The 26610-nt window shown below is 42.0% G+C and overlaps 1 protein-coding gene across 9 annotated transcripts in view; it reads left to right on the top strand.

Annotated features, from left to right (window-relative positions):
• LOC124112116 (leucine-rich repeats and immunoglobulin-like domains protein 1) overlaps positions 1-26610 on the top strand; it is a 148373-nt gene extending 121763 nt beyond the window's left edge. For all 9 annotated transcript variants that reach the window (XM_048386939.1, XM_048386955.1, XM_048386934.1 and 6 more), the window contains 4 exons: positions 1441-1558; positions 11796-11959; positions 15684-15840; positions 21083-26610. In XM_048386939.1, coding sequence (XP_048242896.1) covers positions 1441-1558; positions 11796-11959; positions 15684-15840; positions 21083-21699 — 1056 coding nt within the window. In that variant the 3' untranslated portion in view covers positions 21700-26610. The remainder of the gene's footprint in view (positions 1-1440; positions 1559-11795; positions 11960-15683; positions 15841-21082) is intronic.

A 26610-nucleotide genomic window follows, 5' to 3' on the forward strand; every position in this document is an offset into this window, starting at 1 on the left:
TATATTGGTACAACATGGAATGACACCATATCTCCGGTACAACATGGAATGAGACCATATATATATACCGGTACAACATGAAATGACACCATATGTACCGGTACAACATGAAATGACACCATATGTACCGGTACAACATGGAATGACACCATATATACTGGTACAACATGGAATGACACCATGTATACCAGTACAACATGGATTGACACCATATATACTGGTACAACATGAAATGACACCATATGTACCAGTACAACATGGAACAACACCAAAATACTGGTACAGCATGAATGACACCATATATATACAGGTACAACATGGAATAACACCATATATACTGGCACAACATGGAATAACACCATATATACCAGTACAACATGGAATAACATCATACATATTGGTACAACATGGAGTGACACAATATATACCGGTACAATATGGAATAACACCATTTATACCCGTACAACATGGAATGACACCATATATATTGGTACAGCATGAATAACACCATTTATAATGGTACAAAATGGAATAACACCATATATACTGGCACAACATGGAATAACACCATATGTACCGGTACAACAGGGAACAACAACAAAATACTGGTACAGCATTAATGACACCATATATATCGGTACAACATGGAATGACACCAAAATAGTGGTAAAACATGGAATAACACCATATATACCGGTACAACATGGTATAACACCATACATATTGGTACAACATGGAATGACACCATATATATTGGTACAATATGGAATGACACCAAAGACTAGTAAAACATGGAATGACACCATATATATTGGTACAACATGGAATAACATCATTTATACCGGTACAACATGGAATGATACCATTTATATCGGTAGAACATGGAATAACACCATATATACCGGTACAACATGGAATGACACCATATATATTGGTACAACATGGAATAACACCATTTATCCCGGTACAACATGGAATAACATCATATGTACCGGTACAATGTGGAATATCACCACATGTACCAGTACACATTAGAATGACACCATATATATACAGGTACAACATGGAATGACACCATAGGTATTGGTACAACATGGAATAACACCATCTATACCAGTACAACATGGAATAACACCATATATACCGGTATTACATGGAATGACACCATATATTCTGGTACAACATGGAATGACACCATATATACTGGTAAAACATGGAATTACACCATTTATACCGGTACAACATGGAATAACACCATATACATTGGTACAACATGGAATAACACCATATATACCAGTACAACATAGAATGGGACCATATAGACAGGTTCAACATGGAATAACACCAAATATATTGGTACAACATGGAATAACACCATATATACCGGTAAAACATGGAATAACACCATATATACTAATTATATATAATTATTGTTTTCAGATAAAGAAGCATTCACTTACCTTTGAGAACCTCAGTGTTGCTGACAAGGGAAACTACACATGTAAAGTGAAGAATGATCATGGCAGTTTGGAGTTTACCTACATCGTAAATGTCGATGGTATGTGTTGTCACCTCTACATTATATAAATCTGTCCATGTGATGTGGCTTTATGTTAGACCGCCTCCGTGGTCTAGTGGTAGAGCATCCGCCCAGAGAGCGGAAGGTCAGAGGTTCAATCCCAAACCGCATCATACCAAAAGATGTTAAAAGATGGTACTTGTTATTACCCTGTCTGGCGCTCGGCCTTATGGGCTAAAACAAGGACTGGTCGGCTCAGAGTCTGTATACTGTATCTTAGTGGGGTATTCATGTTAAACTGTGGCATGGTATCTCAGCAGGCTAGCCCTATAAATCAGCATCAGTCTGGACTAGTACAAGCAGCCACACACACACGTGCATATATGTCGCTAAATAAGTGCAATAATCTTGAACACGATGTTAAACCCCATGTCTTGTACAATATATATCACATACCATGTGATGTCCCTGTACAATATATATAACATACCATGTGATGTCCCTGTACAATATATACACACCATGTGATGTCCCTGTACAATATATACACACCATGTGATGTCCCTGTACAATATATATTACACACCATGTGATGTCCCTGTACAATATATATAACACACCATGTGATTTCCCTGTACAATATATATAACACATCATGTGATGTCCCTGTACAATATATATATACACACCACGTGATGTCCCTGTACAATATATCTAACATACCATGTGATGTCCCTGTACAATATATATAACACATCATGTGATGTCCCTGTACAATATATATATACACACCATGTGATGTCCCTGTACAATATATACTACACACCATGTGATGTCCCTGTACAATATATACACACCTTGTGATGTCCCTGTACAATATATATATAACACCTTGTGATGTCCCTGTACAATATGTATAACACACCATGTGATGTCCCTGCACAATATACTACACACCATGTGATGTCCCTGTACAATATATACACACCATGTGATGTCCCTGTACAATATATATAACACACCATGTGATGTCCCTGCACAATATATACACACCATGTGATGTCCCTGTACAATATATACACACCATGTGATGTCCCTGTACAATATATATAACACACCATGTGATGTCCCTGTACAATATATATATAACACCATGTGATGTCCCTGTACAATATGTATAACACACCTTGTGATGTCCCTGTACAATATGTATAACACTCCATGTGATGTCCCTGTACAATATGTATAACACACCTTGTGATGTCCCTGTACAATATGTATAACACACCATGTGATGTCCCTGTACAATATGTATAACACACCTTGTGATGTCCCTGCACAATATACTACACACCATGTGATGTCCCTGTACAATATATATACACACCATGTGATGTCCCTGTACAATATATATATACACACCATGTGATGTCCCTGTACAATATACTACACACCATGTGATGTCCCTGCACAATATATACACACCATGTGATGTCCCTGTACAATATATACACACCTTGTGATGTCCCTGTACAATATATATATACACACCATGTGATGTCCCTGTACAATATATACTACACACCATGTGATGTCCCTGCACAATATATACACACCATGTGATGTCCCTGTACAATATATACACACCATGTGATGTCCCTGTACAATATATATAACACACCATGTGATGTCACTGTACAATATATATATAACACCATGTGATGTCCCTGTACAATATGTATAACACACCATGTGATGTCCCTGTACAATATACTACACACCATGTGATGTCCCTGTACAATATGTATAACACACCTTGTGATGTCCCTGTACAATATGTATAACACACCTTGTGATGTCCCTGTACAATATGTATAACACACCTTGTGATGTCCCTGTACAATATGTATAACACACCTTGTGATGTCCCTGTACAATATACTACACACCATGTGATGTCCCTGTACAATATATATATACACACCATGTGATGTCCCTGTACAATATATATATACACACCATGTGATGTCCCTGTACAATATGTATAACACACCTTGTGATGTCCCTGTACAATATACTACACACCATGTGATGTCCCTGCACAATATATACACACCATGTGATGTCCCTGTACAATATATATATAACACCATGTGATGTCCCTGTACAATATGTATAACACATCTTGTGATGTCCCTGTACAATATATATATAACACCATGTGATGTCCCTGTACAATATGTATAACACATCTTGTGATGTCCCTGCACAATATATATATAACACAACGTGATGTCTCTGTACAAAAGGGGGGCACAGGTGGCCAAGTCGTCTCAGGCGCCGCGATTCGCTGTGCAGAGTTACGTCTCTTGGGCACGTCAGAAACCTATGATTGTGGGTTCGAATCCCGGTTCGCCCAAATTATGTTTCTAGGTTTGTCAGCACCATACCCATGCTCGTGGGTTTTACTGAAGTGGTAAATATCTGAGACCTTCATCACTTCGGACTTTCCTCCCACATTAAGCTGACAAGCCGTAACTGGAATACTGTTAAAAGTGGCGTTAAGCCCAACTCACTCACTGTACAAAAGATAAACATCATGTGATGTCCCTGTACAATATATACACACCATGTGATGTCTCTGTACAATATGTATAACACACCATGTGATGTCCCTGTACAATATATACAGTCAAGTCTCGTTAATCTGACACCTGTTTAACCGACAATCAGCTTTATCTGACACTAATGATGGGAACCGATTAAATCAGTGCTATTTAGACCCGTTAATCTGACAGTCTCGCACTCCGACTCCAACACACCTAATTTGCAACAAATTACTGAAATTAATCAGTCTTGTTAATCCGACACAGCGATCAGCATTCTCAGTGGTCATCTGCCCGCGAGTAGACAGCCCTGTAACTTGATGCGAGACGAGTCGGCGAGTAGCTGCATATTACAACGGCTGCAGTGATAAACTTGCTTACCAATAAACAATTAATGTTTTAAATAAACAAGAAGCCACTGAGAAAGCGACTTTCTAGAGCTTTGCGGCACCAATTTTAAACTGGCAAGTTCCATTCCAGACAATGGATTATAGAGTATTTTAAATCAGTCATACAGTGCATAACTGTAGTTCTGTGTTAAGCTTGAGAGGTTGCATGATAAGAAAACATATTCCGCTAACACATGTTCGTATAGTTATCTATTGTGCAGTTGTCCGTTTTTTGATCATGATAATTGATACTTCTTACTTTCGTTTATCTGACATACTTGTTATCCGACATAATCATATGCAACCAACCATGTCGAATTAACAGGACTTGACTGTATATAACACCATGTGATGTCCCTGTTCATTATATATAGCATAGCATGGGATATCCCTGTACAATATATAAAACTGGGCCCTGCCTAATGGTCGCTCTATACATGTCAGTCACGTAAAGATCCATGTTAGAATAGGTCTTCAGCTACCCTTGCTTCGGTAAAAGGCGACTTGGGATTGGATGGTGTGGCTTGCTCACTTGGTTGATTCATGTTATCGTATCCCAATCGTGTGGATTGATGCTCAGACTCGATTATTTACAGACCACTGTCATATAGCTGGAATATTGCTGAATGCGGCCTTAAACAACAAACAACAAGCATGTCAGTCTACCATGTTGGCCTGCCTAGTGACTGTCTAAAGATCTGGGGTAGAAAAGGTCTTCAGCAACCCATGCTTGCTTTAAAAGGTGACAATGCTTGTCGAAAGAGGCGACTCAAGGGATTGGTGGGTCAGGCTCGCTGTGGTGGTTGATGCATGTCATCGATCCCAATAGCGTAGATCGATGCTCATGATATTAATCACTGGATTGTGCGGCTTTAAACAACAAACCAGACAGACTGTCAGTGTCAGTCTATCATGTTGGCCTGCCTAGTGACTCTCTGTGTCTGTCTACCATGTTGGCCTGCCTAGTGACTATCTGTATTAGTCTACCATGTTGGCCTGCCTAATAACTCTCTATGTCTGTCTACCATGTTGGCCTGCCTAGTGACTCTCCATGTCAGTCTACCATGTTGGCCTGCCTAGTGACTATCTGTATTAGTCTACCATGTTGGCCTGCCTAGTGACTCTGTGTCAGTCTATCATGTTGGCCTGCCTAGTGACTCTCTGTGTCAATCTATCATGTTGGCCTGCCTAGTGACTGTCGGTGACTGTCTACCATGTTGGCCTGCCTAGTGACTCTCTGTGTCAGTCAATCATGTTGGCCTGCCTAGTGACTGTCTGTGTCAGTCTATTATGTTGGCCTGCCTAGTCACTCTCTGTGTCAATCTATCATGTTGGCCTGCCTAGTGACTGTCGGTGACTGTCTACCATGTTGGCCTGCCTAGTGACTCTCTGTGTCCGTCAATCATGTTGGCCTGCCTAGTGACTCTCTGTGTCAGTCAATCATGTTGGCCTGCCTAGTGACTGTCTGTGTCAGTCTATTATGTTGGCCTGCCTAATGACTCTCTGTGTCAATCTATCATGTTGGCCTGTCGGTGACTATCTGTGTCAGTGTACCATGTTGGCCTGCCTAGTGACTGTCTGTGTCAGTCTACCATGTTGGCCTGCCTACTGATTCTCTGTGTCAGTCTACCATGTTGGCCTGCCTACTGACTCTCTGTGTCAGTCTACCATGTTGGCCTGCCTACTGACTATCTGTGTCAGTGTACCATGTTGGCCTGCCTAGTGACTGTCTGTGTCAGTCTACCATGTTGGCCTGCCTAGTGACTCTCTGTGTCAGTCAGTTATGTTGGCCTGCCTAGTGACTGTCTGTGTCAGTCTATTATGTTGGCCTGCCTAGTCACTCTCTGTGTCAATCTATCATGTTGGCCTGCCTAGTGACTGTCGGTGACTGTCTACCATGTTGGCCTGCCTAGTGACTGTCTGTGTCAGTCTATTATGTTGGCCTGCCTAGTCACTCTCTGTGTCAGTCTATCATGTTGACCTGCCTAATGACTCTCTATGTCTGTCTACCATGTTGGACTGCCTAGTGACTGTCTAAAGATCTGGGGTAGAAAAGGTCTTCAGCAACCCATGCTTGCTTTAAAAGGTGACAATGCTTGTCGAAAGAGGCGACTTAAGGGATTGGTGGGTCAGGCTCGCTGTGGTGGTTGATGCATGTCATCGATCCCAATAGCATAGATCGATGCTCATGATATTAATCACTGGATTGTGCGGCTTTAAACAACAAACCAGACAGACTGTCAGTGTCAGTCTATCATGTTGGCCTGCCTAGTGACTCTCTGTGTCTGTCTACCATGTTGGCCTGCCTAGTGACTATCTGTATTAGTCTACCATATTGGCCTGCCTAATGACTCTCTATGTCTGTCTACCATGTTGGCCTGCCTAGTGACTCTCCGTGTCAGTCTACCATGTTGGCCTGCCTAGTGACTATCTGTATTAGTCTACCATGTTGGCCTGCCTAGTGACTCTGTGTCAGTCTATCATGTTGGCCTGCCTAGTGACTGTCTGTGTCAGTCTATTATGTTGGCCTGCCTACTGACTATCTGTGTCAGTGTACCATGTTGGCCTGCCTAGTGACTGTCGGTGACTGTCTACCATGTTGGCCTGCCTAGTGACTCTCTGTGTCAGTCAATCATGTTGGCCTGCCTAGTGACTGTCTGTGTCAGTCTATTATGTTGGCCTGCCTAGTCACTCTCTGTGTCAATCTATCATGTTGGCCTGCCTAGTGACTGTCGGTGACTGTCTACCATGTTGGCCTGCCTAGTGACTCTCTGTGTCCGTCAATCATGTTGGCCCGCCTAGTGACTCTCTGTGGCAGTCTATCATGTTGGACTGTCTGTGTCAGTCTATTATGTTGGCCTGCCTAGTCACTCTCTGTGTCAATCTATCATGTTGGCCTGCCTACTGACTCTCCGTGTCAGTCTACCATGTTGGCCTGCCTAGTGACTATCTGTATTAGTCTACCATGTTGGCCTGCCTAGTGACTCTGTGTCAGTCTATCATGTTGGCCTGCCTAGTGACTGTTTGTGTCAGTCTATTATGTTGGCCTGCCTACTGACTATCTGTGTCAGTGTACCATGTTGGCCTGCCTAGTGACTGTCGGTGACTGTCTACCATGTTGGCCTGCCTAGTGACTCTCTGTGTCAGTCAATCATGTTGGCCTGCCTAGTGACTCTCTGTGGCAGTCTATCATGTTGGACTGTCTGTGTCAGTCTATTATGTTGGCCTGCCTAGTCACTCTCTGTGTCAATCTACCATGTTGGCCTGCCTACTGACTCTCTGTGTCAGTCTACCATGTTGGCCTGCCTACTGACTATCTGTGTCAGTGTACCATGTTGGCCTGCCTAGTGACTGTCGGTGACTGTCTACCATGTTGGCCTGCCTAGTGACTCTCTGTGTCAGTCAATCATGTTGGCCTGCCTAGTGACTGTCTGTGTCAGTCTATTATGTTGGCCTGCCTAGTGACTCTGTGTCAGTCTATCATGTTGGCGTGCCTAGTGACTCTCCGTGTCAGTCTACCATGTTGGCCTGCCTAGTGACTATCTGTATTAGTCTACCATGTTGGCCTGCCTAATGACTCTCTATGTCTGTCTACCATGTTGGCCTGCCTAGTGACTCTCGTGTCAGTGTACCATGTTGGCCTGCCTAGTGACTATCTGTGTCAGTCTATTATGTTGACCTGCCTAGTGACTCTGTGTCAGTCTATCATGTTGGCCTGCCTAGTGACTCTCCGTGTCAGTCTACCATGTTGGCCTGCCTACTGACTATCTGTATTAGTCTACCATGTTGGCCTGCCTAATGACTCTCTATGTCTGTCTACCATGTTGGCCTGCCTAGTGACTCTCCGTGTCAGTCTACCATGTTGGCCTGCCTAGTGACTATCTGTATTAGTCTCATGTTGGCCTGCCTAGTGACTCTGTGTCAGTCTATCATGTTGGCCTGCCTAGTGACTGTCTGTGTCAGTCTATTATGTTGGCCTGCCTAGTCACTCTCTGTGTCAATCTATCATGTTGGCCTGCCTAGTGACTGTCGGTGACTGTCTACCATGTTGGCCTGCCTAGTGACTGTCTGTGTCAGTCTATTATGTTGGCCTGCCTAGTCACTCTCTGTGTCAGTCTATCATGTTGGCCTGCCTACTGACTCTCCGTGTCAGTCTACCATGTTGGCCTGCCTAGTGACTATCTGTATTAGTCTCATGTTGGCCTGCCTAGTGACTCTGTGTCAGTCTATCATGTTGGCCTGCCTAGTGACTGTCTGTGTCAGTCTATTATGTTGGCCTGCCTAGTCACTCTCTGTGTCAATCTATCATGTTGGCCTGCCTAGTGACTGTCGGTGACTGTCTACCATGTTGGCCTGCCTAGTGACTGTCTGTGTCAGTCTATTATGTTGGCCTGCCTAGTCACTCTCTGTGTCAGTCTATCATGTTGGCCTGCCTACTGACTATCTGTGTCAATGTACCATGTTGGCCTGCCTAGTGACTGTCTGTGTCAGTCTACCATGTTGGCCTGCCTACTGATTCTCTGTGTCAGTCTACCATGTTGGCCTGCCTACTGACTCTCTGTGTCAGTCTACCATGTTGGCCTGCCTACTGACTATCTGTGTCAGTCTACCATGTTGGCCTGCCTACTGACTCTCTGTGTCAGTCTACCATGTTGGCCTGCCTAGTGACTGTCTGTGTCAGTCTGTTATGTTGGCCTGCCTAGTCACTCTCTGTGTCAATCTATCATGTTGGCCTGCCTAGTGACTGTCGGTGACTGTCTACCATGTTGGCCTGCCTAGTGACTGTCTGTGTCAGTCTATTATGTTGGCCTGCCTAGTCACTCTCTGTGTCAATCTATCATGTTGGCCTGCCTAGTGACTGTCGGTGACTGTCTACCATGTTGGCCTGCCTAGTGACTGTCTGTGTCAGTCTATTATGTTGGCCTGCCTAGTCACTCTCTGTGTCAGTCTATCATGTTGGCCTGCCTACTGACTATCTGTGTCAGTGTACCATGTTGGCCTGCCTAGTGACTGTCTGTGTCAGTCTACCATGTTGGCCTGCCTACTGATTCTCTGTGTCAGTCTACCATGTTGGCCTGCCTACTGACTCTCTGTGTCAGTCTACCATGTTGGCCTGCCTACTGACTATCTGTGTCAGTGTACCATGTTGGCCTGCCTAGTGACTGTCTGTGTCAGTCTACCATGTTGGCCTGCCTAGTGACTCTCTGTGTCAGTCAATCATGTTGGCCTGCCTAGTGACTGTCTGTGTCAGTCTATTATGTTGGCCTGCCTAGTCACTCTCTGTGTCAATCTATCATGTTGGCCTGCCTAGTGACTGTCGGTGACTGTCTACCATGTTGGCCTGCCTAGTGACTGTCTGTGTCAGTCTATTATGTTGGCCTGCCTAGTCACGCTCTGTGTCAGTCTATCATGTTGACCTGCCTAATGACTCTCTATGTCTGTCTACCATGTTGGCCTGCCTAGTGACCCTCTGTGACAGTCAATCATGTTGGCCTGCCTAGTGACTCTCTGTGACAGTCAATCATGTGTGCCTGTCCTACAGCTGTCTATGGCTTGCTGACTTGCTTGATGCATGTCATCGTATCCCATTTGTGTGGACTGATTCTCATGATGTCAATCGCTGGTTTACATCAGTGTGGTTTATATCACGATAAAACATTTTTCTATCATGAAGTCATTTCCAGAGATCCGAACCAGGCTTGCAACTTCATTATGTAGTAAATTGGACAACGTAATGTTTTATAGGAACGTGTCTAGTGAGCTGTTCCTCATAGATGTAGCTGAAAAACGCAAAGGCCAAACGATTGCTTCCAAAAGTGGGAGAGACATGACAATTGGTAATGGCAGAAAAGGTATACTCGGACCCCATGGTACCGCGGCATTCATCGTATCGCGGCATTTGTGATTTCCGATAGTTCACGCGGGACACGCCTTTTAGCGGCTGTCTATTAATGCTAATCAGTAACCAGGAAGTGCTCACTTCGTAAACAATTTCAATTTCCTCGGAATGTTCCGTCTGCTGTTAGTTAGGCGTTATTAATCCGTTGATACATATTTCTGGCATCTGTTGTAATATTGCCTTACCCCCATCTATCAATGGCCAACGATGTAACCCGCAGTTCCCCAAGTAAACTTTCTCTATCAACCTGAACTAGATCATCTGCATATTCATGGCGACAAATGAGGTAACAGAAGTTACGTAGTCCGCACATTTTTTCCCGCTCTGTGCCCAGAATCTATTGGGAGATCATAAGGGCCATAATGCCAAACTTAGACATACGTTCTTCACTAGTAACCAAAAGATAAATACATACTTTGGGCATACTAGGAGTGCTTTTTATATATTTATTGTTGGCCTTTAACATTTTTCCATTTTGTGACAAATTATTGTCATCCAATTTTTTTTTAAACAATCTTAAAATATCATTTCTGGTATTTTGATGTTGACTTATAAAAATATTTTTCTCTTACTTTTCAGTAAATATGCATTGAATACCTATTGCTGATAACACATTTAGAATTTTACTTGTGCTGTCTTTGCACTTGTCTGGACAAATCACTGATGTCCTGCATGATCATACCAAGTGGTTGGTAGAATTATGTCCTCTTTTTGTCCAATTCGGACCTCCATACACAACTTTTCTCTGTACCGCGATACGATGGAGTTCTCTCCCTTGTCAAATTGAGCGGGAGGCCCGGCTTTTACTCGGAGCTACTAATGTAAATAATGAATTTTTATCAGTAAAATATGCATTGTTAGATCAAATAAATGACATCTGATATAGAGAACACGAATAATCATAACGGTTAGTGAGTGCATTTTGTTCCATTTAGCGTACATGACAAGTACCGCGATACCCCGAGGTTGCAGGCTACAGATAATCGATGAGAAAATTGTCAGGCATATGCAGGAAAGGCCAAATTTACCACACCTATACTATTAAAGACTGTTTTTAATGTTGATATCTCATGTAAGAAATAAACGACTCTTGGTCGTTGTTTATCGTACAATAACACACTGCACCCCTCATTGTTTATTTTCCCTGCAATGTTTTATTGTATGATAAACACCCCCCACTCATTGTTTATTTCTTTAATATATAAAACAATTATATACTGTTGTAAATGTTTTGTTTAATCTTTCTCACATTCGTCAAGGCTGCATAATATAAAACCATTTTCTTGATAACAAAGTTGTATTTGCAAGTATTTATACATGACTAGGCATCTCTTGTGTGCTGTATAAAGGTCAATTGTAATGTCCTGATGTTGTCTCTGCAGTGAAGATCCGCCTGATAGTTGAGGGCCCTATGAACCTGACAGTGCTGGAAGGGGAGACAGTCAAGTTCCGATGCCGGGTCCTCAATGACCCTGCTGCCACCATCAACTGGCTAAAACGCAATGAGGAGTCGGACTCGACAGAGATGAACAACAAGAACCCAGAGGTACATCATAACTGATTACTGTTGACATGACAGCTTACACCAATATCACACCTGCCTACTGCACTCCAACATCACACCTGCCTACTTCACAGCAACATCACACCTGCCTACTGCACACCAACATCACACCCACTTACTGCACACCAACATCACACCCACCTACTGCACACCAACATCACACCCACTTACTGCACAACATCACACCAGGTTACTACATGCCAAGATCACACCCACTTACTGCACACCAACATCACACCCACTTACTGCACACCAACATCACACCAGTTTACTACACACCAACAATACACCAGGTTACTAAACACCAACATCAGACCCACTTACTGCACACCAACATCACACCCACCTACTGCACACCAACATCACACCCACTTACTGCACAACATCACACCAGGTTACTACATGCCAAGATCACACCCAATTACTGCACACCAACATCACACCCACTTACTGCATACCAACATCACACCAGTTTACTACACACCAACAATACACCAGGTTACTAAACACCAACATCAGACCCACTTACTACACACCAACATCACACCCACTCACTACATACCAACATCACGCCCACTTACTACACACCAACATCACACCCACTTACTACACACCAACATCACACCCACTAACAACACACCAACATCACACCCACTTACTACACACCAACATCACACCCACTTACTACACACCAACATCACACCCACTTACAACACACCAACATCACACCCACTTACTACACACCAACATCACACCAAGTTACTACACACCAACATCACACCAGGTTACTAAACACCAACATCACACCCACTTACTACACACCAACATCACACCCACTTACAACACACCAACATCACACCCACTTACTACACACCAACATCACACCAAGTTACTACACACCAACAATACACCAGGTTACTAAACACCAACATCAGACCCACTTACTACACACCAACATCACACCCACTTACTACACACCAACATCACACCCACTTACAACACACCAACATCACACCCACTTACTACACACCAACATCACACCAGGTTACTACACACCAACATCACACCAGGTCACTACACCGCAACATCACACCCACTTACCACACACCAACATCACACAAGGTTGCTATACACCTACATCACACCAGGTTACTACATGCCAACATTACACCAGGTTACTACATGCCAACATCACACCAGGTTACTACACACCAACATCACACCAGGTTACTGCACAACATCACACCAGGTTACTACATGACAACGTCACACCAGGTTACTACAAACCAACATCACACCAGGTTCCTACACACCAACATCACACAAGGTTGCTATACACCTACATCACACCAGGTTACTACATGCCAACATTACACCAGGTTACTACATGTTAACATCACACTAGGTTACTACACACCAACATCACACCCACTTACTGCACAACATCACACCAGGCTACTACATGCCAACATCAAACAAGTTTACTACACACCAACATCACACCAGGTTACTACACACCAACATCACACCCACTTACTGCACAACATCACACCAGGTTACTACTTGCCAACATCGAACCAGGTTACTACACACCAACATCGAACCAGGTTACTACACATCAACATCACACCAGGTTACTACACACCAACATCACACCAGGTTACTACACACCAACATCACACCCACTTACTACACACCAACATCACACCCACTTACTACACACCAACATCAAACCAGGTTACTGCACACCAACATCACACCCACTTACTGCACACCAACATCACACCAGGTTATTCCACACCAACATCACATCCACTTACTACACACCAACTTCACACCCACTTACTGCACACCAACATCACACCAGGTTACTACACACCAACATCAAACCAGGTTACTACACACCAACATCCCACCCACTTACTGCACAACATCACACCAGGTTACTACATGCCAACATCACACCAGGTTACTACATGCCAACATCAAACCAGGTTACTACACTCCAACATCACACCCACTTACTACACACTAACATCACACCAGGTTACTACACATCAACATCACACCCACTTACTGCACACCAACATCACACCAGGTTACTACACACCAACATCAAACCAGGTTACTACACACCAACATCCCACCCACTTACTGCACAACATCACACCAGGTTACTACATGCCAACATCACACCAGGTTACTACATGCCAACATCAAACCAGGTTACTACACTCCAACATCACACCCACTTACTACACACTAACATCACACCAGGTTACTACACATCAACATCACACCCACTTACTACACACCAACATCAAACCAGGTTACTGCACACCAACATCACACCCACTTACTGCACACCAACATCACACAAGGTTATTCCACACCAACATCACACCCACTTACTGCACACCAACTTCACACCCACTTACTGCACACCAACAATACACCAGGTTACTAAACACCAACATCAGACCCACTTACTACACTCCAACATCACACCAGTTTACTACACACCAACAATACACCAGGTTACTACACACCAACATCAGACCCACTTACTACACACCAACATCACACCCCCTGACTACATACCAACATCACGCCCACTTACTACACACCAACATCACACCCACTTACTACACACCAACATCACACCTACTTACTACACACCAACATCACACCTACTTACTACACACCAACATCACACCAGGTTACTACACACCAACATCACACCAGGTCACTACACCCCAACATCACACCCACTTACTACACACCAACATCGCACAAGGTTGCTATACACCTACATCACACCAGGTTACTACATGCCAACATTACACCAGGTTACTACATGCAAACATCACACCAGGTTACTACACACCAACATCACACCCACTTACTGCACAACATCACACCAGGCTACTACATGACAACATCACACCAGGTTACTACAAACCAACATCACACCAGGTTACTACAAACCAACATCACACCAGGTTCCTACACACCAACATCACACAAGGTTGCTATACACCTACATCACACCAGGTTACTACATGCCAAGATGGTACTTTTTGTTACCCTGTCTGGCGCTCGGCATTAAGGGTCTAAGACAAGGACTAGTCTGCTCGGAGTCAGTATACTGTGTCTGAGTGGGGTTAAACAGCGGCATGGTATCTCAGTGAGCTAGCACTATAAATCAGCATCAGTCCGGACTAGTACAAGCAGCTGCACGCAAGCACGTTGCTATATAAGTGCAATAATCTTGGACGCAGCGTTAAAACCCAATTTCACCTCACCTCACCAGGTTACTACATACCAACATCAAACCAGGTTACTACATACCAACATCAAACCAGGTTACTACATACCAACATCAAACCAGGTTACTACATACCAACATTACACCAGGTTACTACGCACCAACATTACACCAGGTTACTACACACCAACATTACACCAGGTTACTACATACCAACATCAAACCAGGTTACTACATACCAACATTACACCAGGTTACTACACACCAACATTACACCAGGTTATTACACCCCCCTCACACCAGGTTACTACACACCAACATCAATTTTAAGTGCTGCTTCATGCATTTGCTATTCTTTTACAGGTATATATTCATGCAAGTGTTTCTCATGAGTATTATGTGCAAGCCCTGAATGAGACATTGTATTGTTTGTTGTAGTTCCTCAAGAATGTTGGACCCGACCAGGAAGTGCTTGTGTTAACTAATGTCACACATAAGGATACTGGGAAATATGTGTGCCTAGCTGGCAACTTGTGGGGCATCGAGTACAACAGTGCCTGGCTGACTGTTGTCGCTTTAGGGAACAGTCCATCCAGTAAGTCAACGTCGTGTAGTCTTGTTAACCTGACAGATTACTGATCAGTAGAGCTTGTACAGTTATCCATCATCTTTCCCGTCTATCCTGTTATGCAATTTTGTTTTTTGCACAATCAGTGCTTCAAGGATAGTCCCTGTTGAAAGACAAGACAAGTTTCATAATAAACAGCTTAAATGGTCATACTGACAATATCATCATGATCATCAAAGTCAGAAATAAAAAATAAAGTGAAGTTACTTTATGAGTGTTTAGGCGGTCAGAGGTCACATATTGGTGTTCTATTACAGATAATGACTTCATTTCATACTCGAAAATTTACTTTACAAAATAGCTCAAGTTTGATAACAGTCAGTGATAACTAGGTCAAAGGTAGCATCTATGCAAATCTGCTCACATCCTAAAATTGACTTGAGGCTCTTTTCCCAGATGATAACTACAACTACCATCTTCCCCACAATAAGAGCTTAGTAGGCGCTTAGAAAATTGACAAAGGGGATGCTTATTAAAACCATTACTCAAACAAACTAAGATTTTTTTAATAATAGTTACTAGGCAATTAGGACTGCAACTATTTACTGATATATCGCTGCGTCATGATACTTTGGTCACTATATGATATATGATGTGTAAATATGTGTATCACATTTCACAACAATACTGCATATTTCTAACAAAATGAATTACATTACTTTTTCACTGTTTTCTGAGCCTGACCATGCCCCTCTCCCCTACTCAGATTGCTATAGTAGCCAGGGGTCAGGGAAGTTTAATAATACGAAGGCATTTATCCCAGACACATCAAAAACAATCCCTCACACCCACATGATTGTCATGTTCCCAGTGCACAATGATCTGCTGTTTTCAGCTAGAACATGTAAAAGTTGCACTTTCACCAGCATCTGGCACTTCTATCCCACTGGTCGTTGTTTCCATGTGGAAGGGACCAAGTTGGTGGCTGAGAACTTGGCCATTCAGACATTACTTCAGAAGGGAGCAATTCTTGCACTTGCCAGCTTGGATATCGGCGAAGGTTCTTATTCTCTGTTATTCTTAGTGGTGACAAAGAAAACATCAGATGCATATGATCATCGAACTGAAGGTCCTCATCAAAGTCTTTCTAGTATGTTCACCCAAATTCTGATGGAAAGCTCAGGACCGCTCTCAGGATCAGTCAGTCAGCTTAGATTAACAGGATGCACATCTCTATAATACAGCCTGATTGGCTACGGTATCACATTTCTATGTCAAATGGGAAGAGATACAAATTTCTCATGCTCCCATTTGGCATATCGACAGCCCAATCGTTTTTCACTCGGATAACAACCAATCTCAACAAGTAGCAGCTCCAACATATTCAGTCTTCTTGATACACCTGCTGTCCTACCTGGGTTTTCTTGCTCATCCAGCCAACTCTGAGTCAATCTTGTACATTGAGGCCAGGTTTCAGTTAAGTCGTGGTATTCTGAGACCGCTGGAGGAGAGTTACATGAAAAGCCATCCATCAACCCTTCCGATGTTGTCAGTGGTGGATGTCATGGTGTTTTTTTGTCATTTGCACAAGGTACAGTTTACCTAACAACTGGTTGGGATGGCTGACAGTGAAGTAGACGTCTGTTAACAATCTTGGGATTTCTTAGTGTGAAGTTATTCAAATTGGTGGAATTAGGGCTATGATGTAATAAAGGTAGTATTCTTAGATTTATACATGACACCTATTTTTGAGTTTCCCAAACCAGAAGTAATATCAATAAAAGTTGCCTTGTGTTGTATTGGGCATTTGATTTTCTAAACCGAATGGGACGTCATTAATCTGGCTGTATGTATTTTATGATAGCTGGAGGTACAGGACTCAGTTGTAAAATTTTTAACTTATCCTGCATTACTCCTTAAAGCGTCTATGCTTGTTCTTGACAGTGAGAAAGAGCTGTGTGAAGTCTTGCTGAAGAAGTTGTTTCAACTAGCTGAGAGGCCAAACCTATCACACAGCTCCCATGTAACCATGGAACAGATGCCTCCTTTGGCTTCGGCCACAGTTTCAGCTCTTTCAGCATCTTTCCAGGCGACCTATCTAGCATCCATACCAGCACCTCTAGAGCCGCCTCCCCAGGTTGCCCTGCTTCCTCATGGCCCAGTGGCAGCATCCATCTCTAGCCGCTGCTCTCAGAGCCGCCCCCCAGTTCGACGGTCTAGTGGCTCTAGGTCTGACTCATCGGAAGGCTCCTTCATTCCAGCTTACGAGGTTTCAGTGTCTGACGTGGACTCCCACCTTGGTCTCTTAATCGCCAACTGACTGAAGGCCGTGGCTTCTTCTCCGGGGCTGGTCATTGACAAAGAAGGACACTATAAGGTCGAATCCTACCTCCATTCCACCTGACACCATGGAGGACATGCTGGCAGATGCCCTCGCTCTTTTGTTTACATGGGATTTGGCATTGGTTCGCTGACGAACACACTTTTCCACATATCGTCATGGGAGGACACGGGCAGAGACTTACTTTCATTCGATCCAACAGCTCTTGGCGCATTACATGGCCTATATGTTGCGATATCCCCTTCTCAGGGGTCATTTCAGCTGGTGGACGACAGAGTCGAATGTCTTAGGTAGATGCCATCGCCTTGGACATCCTCACTGTGGTCTGGCCAAGGACTACTTACTAGATCGGCGAGAGCCATTACATTGGCACATCAACTGTCTACCAGAAGCCTATACGAAGACAAGTGGCGTTCCTTTGGAATTTTCTGCGAAGAAAAACACCAGGAGCCCACCTCTACTTCTCCACCATTCCTGGCCAAGTTCCTTCTCTTCCTGCATCACAAACATTGCCTGAAGGGAAGTACTATCACAACATACCCTGTGGCCCTCAACTCTGTCTTTGCAGTGACGGAAGACCAGAAAGCTAAGTATAGACCCCCATCTTGGGATCTGAACATAGTCCTTACCTACCTGAGAGGCGCATCCTTTGAACCACTTCATTCAGCATTATTCTACAACCTAAATAAGAAGATTTTCTTCTTCCTGGCTCTCGCCATAGCGGAGTATGTCAGCGAGATCCACTCACTGGATGTGATGTATGTCAGGTTTGGGCAAGGAGCACACAGAGCGGTTCACCTTGGACTGTGCTGGGCCTTTATCGCTAAGAACCAGCTCCCAGGGCAGCCCGACAGGCCCTCCCTCATCCTGCCCCTCTCGTTAGTGGGAGCTGAGGATGAGCAGAAATTTCTACTGTATCAGGTGAGAGCGTTGTGGTGTTTCATTCGTTTTAAGAGAATCGTTGCAGACAATGCAGCCGCCTCTTCATTCTGGTATCAGCAACATTGCAGGTGGAAGTCAGCAGCAATACCATTGCCCTTTGGCTTCGAGCCATCATTCTCCAGGCCTTACAAGGTCATGGGACTGGATCCTCCAAAAGCCAGCAACCTGCACGTGACCTGACCATTGTGCTCCACAGCAACTGCACGCCATTATGGAAGGCTGTTTCTGGCGTTCAGACACTGTCTTCGCCAGTCACTATCTGCGAGATGTCGCCTTAGAAGATGTGGAAGACATACACAGATTTGGCCCTTTGGTGGTAGCCCAGCAGGTCACCACTGCAAGACGCCATTGACCCCTCCACATATCCAGAGCCAGCCTTTCGACCGCTCCAATGTGTGTCACCTCTGACTTGAAGGCTACATGCTGCATGCATTAAGCTCAGTACATCAGTTCTAGATTTTATAATTCACACAGCTCTTTCTCACTCTAGATCCTTTAAGGAGTAATGCAGGATAAGTACACAAATATAAAACATATCTAGGATTTTACTGGTATTGATAGATATTGGTAGATATTGTTGACGTCAGCTGTCACCTGATTTGGTCACTGATTTGGATTCATGTTTCTAAAGGGAAAGTTTCGGGGCATGCAGGAAAAAGTGGCTATGGTGGTGCTTCCGGAGATGACAACCATTACGATTTTGGCATACCTAATAGTTACAACTTTGAGACTAAAATTATGCTGTCACGCCAAATTACGATTTCAAGAATTATTTACTTGCATAAAATAGCATGTCAAGCAAATTGTTGATACATCAGTGACATGAAACATTCTACAGTGAGACTATATTGACCAATGAGAGCCATGCTTTCAATTTCCATTGTGTTAAAATATCCATTACTCCACGATATTATGTTTTATTACCCATGTGGTGAAGATACAGGTGTTAAGATACTTAATCCATGCGTCACATGTGTGTCATACAAAGTTGACCTTGTTTTATTCGTTTTGATTGGATAACCATGACCTCTGTCACATCGGAACTACATTTTTCATTCATAAAAAACTCACAAGACGTCATTCACTTTTACAACTACAAGGGAGAACTGAAGGAATCTCATGAAAGCGAGAGACATTTGCACACTCTTTAATGAACCAAACAAGATCGTCACACACATCAAATTCGCTTTGCATTCTAAATTAGTTATGCATAGAGCTACTACAAACATTATATAATCGAGCCATATCTATATGCAATGTACGACTTCTGATAGATCTTCTATCGATGGTCCCCACTTTCGTGACTTTCAATTTGATTTAAAGTGATAGGTTAAGCATGGTGAAATGAAGTCAGTTTAGACTGTCTGGAAACATATCTAGACATTGGCTGCTCTGGTGGTGCCATCAGTGTCCCCATTTGAAGCGTATTTTGTTACATTGCTTCCGAAATGTGTGTTCATGGATGAACATACACAACTGCATGCCCAGATCACTCAAAGTGAACAGTTCCGATTCAAATCATACGAAAAATCCATCAAAGTGTGCTTGACTTCTGTTTTTGTGGCCAAAAACATCCCGAATGTGAACAATAACTTCCCTTCCCTGGCGCTCTAAAAATTAGAAATAGGGTGCGTATTATACACAAATAATAACTTTTGTGTACATTGATCAATCGGAAAGGGCGCTTATTGGGATTGTTCACTTGCCAGTACCGGTATATTAACACATATCGATGTTGGCACTTATTATGTAGAATATTGTATATAATATCTTTAACGCTTTCTTTGAAGAATCATGAAGGAAATGATAGTCGATCTTTAGATTTATTTTATTAGACTAATGTGTAGATTGATTTGGGCTTGTTTTGCAAATCCTGTAAGAAAGAATATAGGTTTTCAGTATTAACCAAGAGCTGAGCACTCGATGTTAGCAAAGGCTTCTGCTATATTTGTACAATTATCATTATTTCTGATTACATTTTTCCAGTATCTTTGGAGCCAACTACAACTACTACCACAACTACAACTACTACAACCCCCAGTACAACAACCACAACTACAACAACTACTACACCATCTACTACCTCTGTGACCACCACGTTCAGATCATTCATTTGGACGGATCGTCCAGTTTATGTAGAGAGATCAAGAACTACATATCCTCCAATGCTTCCATGGACAAAGGAACCTCGCTCAACAAGAAAACCCAAAAATCGTAAAAATGGTCGACGTCGCAATAAGGATAGAAAAAAAAATAAAAACCGGAACAGAAACATGGAGACCACAACTACTGAAATTATGTATGCAATTCCAACACGAGATATGGATATGGACAACAGCTATACCTACAATGGAAACCCGCGTCAGGCCACCGAGCATGATCCTGAACTGAGAGCCGAAGACAGCAATGCAGACAGCAAAGCAGGAAACAAAACATCAAGAGGGATGAATCAGCCCCAGGATGAAGTCATCGGACTGTGGACTATATACACTATTGTTGGTGCTATTGCAGGTATCATTCTCCTCTTTGGACTGATTGCCATCACAGTGGCCCTGTGCTGTCGCCGGGATAGCAATGGGCTTTACAAGTCAACACCAGTGTGAGCCCTGCTGGAGGAATGATATTTTCTGCAAATTGCTAGAACTTTTACTGAAGGTAAAGTCAGTTGTTTGTGAGAGTGGAACGTATAGGAGGAACATTTGTAGGTATAGGTCACATCACCTCCACTTGCACGCTCAACATCATAACATTCGTTTAAATACCGAGTTAACCATCACTTCAAAATATCTTGGAATTTTTGTGTGTCTATTTCCTTTTCTAAATTTCACACTAATTACGATCATGTAGGATGCTATATTCCTGAATAATGTTTTGGTCTGTGGAAGGTACGTGGATACCTGTTAGAGAAAGTGTACAGTGGCTGTAACCCTCGGGTCAATCATTGGACAGTGTTACATTATGAAGTCAAGTCCTACATTGTGGACTCAAGGACCACAAGATGGGTTTAGAGGCCTCTGTAGACAATGGTCTGGATACTGCACCAGTGCTGCACCAGCTTCTTGTGCTCGTCAGCTGACAGGTTGTCGTCTAGCAAGATGCCTTGGAAAACCTGATGCTTTACATTCCTTATCAGGAAAATGTCAAAACAAGGAATACAGTTGTGTTGACACTTTTGTGCTGCCTTGTCCTTGATCTGCTGTACAGAGTGCAGGTGTAGGTCCAAGTGCACTTGTCAACTTGGCTGCACGTTATGCTTAGTCAAAGGGAGACTATTCTGTGAGGCTTCAGTGGTATCACAGTCATGTAGAACTGAAGATGGTAGATATTCCAGTAAATAATTGATAGTCCTTGTGCTAATGATTATACATAGATCAGCCTTTGTTGATAAAAAAATTTGATATCTTTATAGAATGTTTCAGGTCAAGAAATGAATCAGTGAAAAACACTGTACTGTGTGTCTGCAGATGAGCCCTGGGCTGACAAGGGCAATAACTTTGACATGTATGTTTCACACTCTCATCAGTTTTATATGTAGTTTCATATTATATTGATGTTATTTTGTACCGATTGTATGTTTTATGTTGACATTAGCCTTCATGTGATGTATCTCTGTGTATATATGTTCCTTGCTCTCTGAAGGGGAACAGCAGCACAATGTCATTACTCATCTCCATGTGACTGTAATACATGTATTGCTAGTGTGGACTCTTAACTCATTCACTCAACCAAGCCAGCACAATAGACAAACTTTGACTTTGAAATCTTTACGGATCTTCTCAGAACTCATTTTTAACATTTATATTCTTAAAACTTACTGAAAATCTACAGAATCCTAATGTGAGTTGAACTATGTTATGGTATGTAACTAAAAAATTAATTAATTTATTTTCAAATTTGGAAAATATTCTTCAATTCAGGATATGTTTGAGAATAATCTTCTCAGAAGCCTGAAGGGTCAGAGAGCTTATTTGTGGAAGTATATCTTGCACTACAGTGAGGATCAGAGTTCATAATGGCATTTCATTTAATAGTTGCACCTTTTAGCTCACCTTACAGAAAGTCAAGTGAGCAACTTGTCCAACATCCATTAGCATCAAACAGCTTGATAGGCATCTTCCCCTCAGAAACTGCTGGACAAATGAAGCTGAAAATTCACATATTTGTTCCTATCAATCACTTACCATGCTCTCATGTTCTCTAAAAATAAATTATTCGCCAATTCTCCGGAGTTGCTGGACTGAGGAAACTGAACTTTAGCATGTGAGTTTCTCCTTACAATGAAACCATTTATTTTTCAAGTCATTAGGATTATAGTTTTATTTCAGTCCTCAGTGTATATGCAGAATATATTTGAATATCAATACGGACACAAAGGTTTGTTAAGTGGTTCGCTTTGTTGACATTTTAAACTGTTGACTATATATTCAGGTGAGCTACAGTGCTGTGGCACTGTTTCTTTTGTTAAGATTCAGTGATCAACCTGAGATGTTGTGTTTCTTGTAGAAACCATATCTGCCTAAATATTCAGCTATTGTTGAAAGTGTTGTGAAAATAAAATATCATTTCTCAGAAACTGAATAATCACCATTTTTAAGATTTCAAGTTTATTGTTGCATGGTATCATACCGTCCTCTCATCGAACAGACCACATGTTACATTCATCTCACTACAGTACGAGGGGTGACTGAAACATTCTGCACCAAACTGAAGGACCAATGATACACAGTTTGCAAGTATTATGTGCATTACTTCCCATGCTTACAGGCTGAATTTGAACCAAATACACAACCAGGCAGCATGTTTCTGCAGGCATCAAAGTGACTAGGTATTCTCTATTGATGAAAATGTACAATATTGGCAACTGTGCTGTTTTCAAGTATCTCCAACTGAAAAGGCTAACTGCAACAGCCATCCATGTGGATAACTTTATGGCATAGTGCTCCTTCTTTTGCCTCTGTTAAGAGCTGGGCAGCATTGTTCAAGAGGGGAAGAGATACCTCAATGATGATCAAAGTCACAACTGAGGAAAAAGTTGATAAAATACCTGATTCAATTATGGATTATCAATGGCTCATCACAGACCGCATATTCAATACAGCATCCTCCTTGAGAGGGTTGCAATTCTGAAGAATGAACTGAGCGTAACAAAGGTTTCAGCATGCTAGATTACATGGCTTCTGACTTCTGATTCAAAAGAGGTTCAGGTTCACAGGAACTTATCTCGACCTGCCAATATTTGGCCCTAAGTCTGCAGCAAATATCAGTAAAAAAATCCCAAATTGGAATTATACATTTCCCAATTCAAGCATTTATAGGAAGAACTAATGTTATGGCTTGTGTTATTGTTGTGACTTGTATGTCACTGATAACAGGACCAATAAGGAGGAAGAGACTTTAATGCTTAGTTGAACATTATTACAGTGAATTAGAAATATGCCTCTGAATTTAAGAAAATAACTTTAAAACAAGAATATCATGAATATAATGCTGTAATGCATGACTATTTGAACATCATGTGATCCAGGCACACCAGCACTGTTGGCATTGGTGGGAGGACTGTGATGGGAAGGGATTGTGTTGAAAAATAATAGCAACCAACTCCCATCAAGATAGTCTACCATTGTTAGACTAAGAGTGTTTCAGCCTTGCCTCGTATGTACCTGTTGAGCATCAATGCCTTGGTGGAATTTTTCTGTTCTCTATCTCTAGACTGTAGAGTAATTGAATACATTTCGATGTAACTGTGAACTCACTTAAGTCCCTTCACCTGGAATGCATATATGACCACCAAAAGCTCCGAGCTTGCAAGTAATAGTGTACAGCTGGAAGTGTTATAGTGTTAAACAGTGTTTATGTTTAACATGAATTGAGTTTCTTGTAGCACACTGGTAATGATTTGAACTTGTTGAGTACCTCGTATCAATATAAGTCTCTTGTCTCTATTACAAGCCTCAGTGTTGGAGCTGTGTGTGCCCAGATCGTGACACCCCTCTGGGGGGTCTCAATACTTTTTGTAATCTCACACCAGGTTGAATATGTTTTCAGCAAATTATTGTACAAGGACTCTATTACTTCATGCTGATGCAATGCGTTGAATTGATATTGTTTTGTTTCACTGAAGTATTTTCTAGAATAGTTGTTTTATTTCTTCTGATATCATCACTTATTATTGTTTCAGTATTTCGTGAGCATATTTACACCAATATATGTGACCTCATTATGTGCAGTAATCTGTGCAGTGGAAGACTGATATTATTTTATGTTTCCCTTATATTTCTTTTCATATAAGTTTATTTTCTGCACTTGAACAAGAGCATTGCCAGTTGGTATTGCTTATAGGAAATGTTTGTGTCTGGTCTGTAGTGTCAAGGGGGCTTTTGTTTTAGCACATTGTTTGCCATCTATTATTGTGGATTTTTGTCTAACAGTTAGTTCTGAAAGGGGCTTTAACTTTTTCCAAGAGCATTACAAGTTTAGTTTTCTTTATTGATTAGTTATTTTAATTGACATCAAATGTTGTGAATCCAGGCATGTCGAACTTTGTGGAAATAATAAAGTATATGTAGTTTATGATGTTAAATTGTTGGCATAGTTCATTTTCCATTTTCTATGATAATAAGGCAAATAATTTATGAGTTAGCAGGGATGTTGGCACTGTCTAGAGCTGTAGACAGCTTTAATCTGATGTTTCAGATTTAGTTTACCACTGGGCCATGTCATTTCTCTTGACACTGGTGTTCAGGTAGAGTATTTATTGCTGAAGTCCAGTTAGTTGTTTCATGTTTAAATGTATCAGGTTTTGTATTTTGTTATGTGTTTTATATCAATCTTTTTATTTCCCTAGAGTTACACCAAAGATATTTTGTTGCACTTTATCTTTTGGAAACCTTTTTCTTACAAATTACATAGCGTGCAAATGGTTTTGAATGGATTTATATGGTCCCATTCACAATTGATCTATTCCTGTATTCATCCTCAACACAAATGACTTTTAGAAAATATAGACAGTTTTTGGGGTATTTTGTTTGTTTGTTTTTGTTTGCAAGTCCACCAGAAGTACTTAGTAAGCAATGGAAAGTCCAACTGTATAGCCACAGACTTGTGGTGCTCTATTGGAGAGGTATAGGTACAGAATCACGGAACATATCTCATATTCTTTGATATTTTTATTTTGTTTTTTTATTTAGCAGTCATCATGTATTAGTGGTCTTTGCATAATACATATCAAATCTACTTCATCTTTCATACATGTACTAGACATTATAACATATCCCACAAGTATCAACATATTTGAATATCATTTAGGTTGAGGCAAAGCACATATACAAATGTAGGTGAACATTTTGATGTTGTTTTGTCCCTGACTGCTGCTGGGACAGCTGTACCTGCATCAGTGTACAAGTGGTAGCTCTAACACATACACATCCTGTAATCTAGTGCCAATACTCTCTAGTTTGTGCTGTCTACCCTGTGTTGTAATATGCTATCAATCATGAATAAAAAGTTTCATCCTT

The sequence above is a fragment of the Haliotis rufescens genome, unplaced genomic scaffold (genome assembly GCF_023055435.1).
Source record: "Haliotis rufescens isolate VD_foot unplaced genomic scaffold, xgHalRufe1.0.p SCAF_10, whole genome shotgun sequence".
NCBI lineage: Eukaryota > Metazoa > Mollusca > Gastropoda > Lepetellida > Haliotidae > Haliotis > Haliotis rufescens.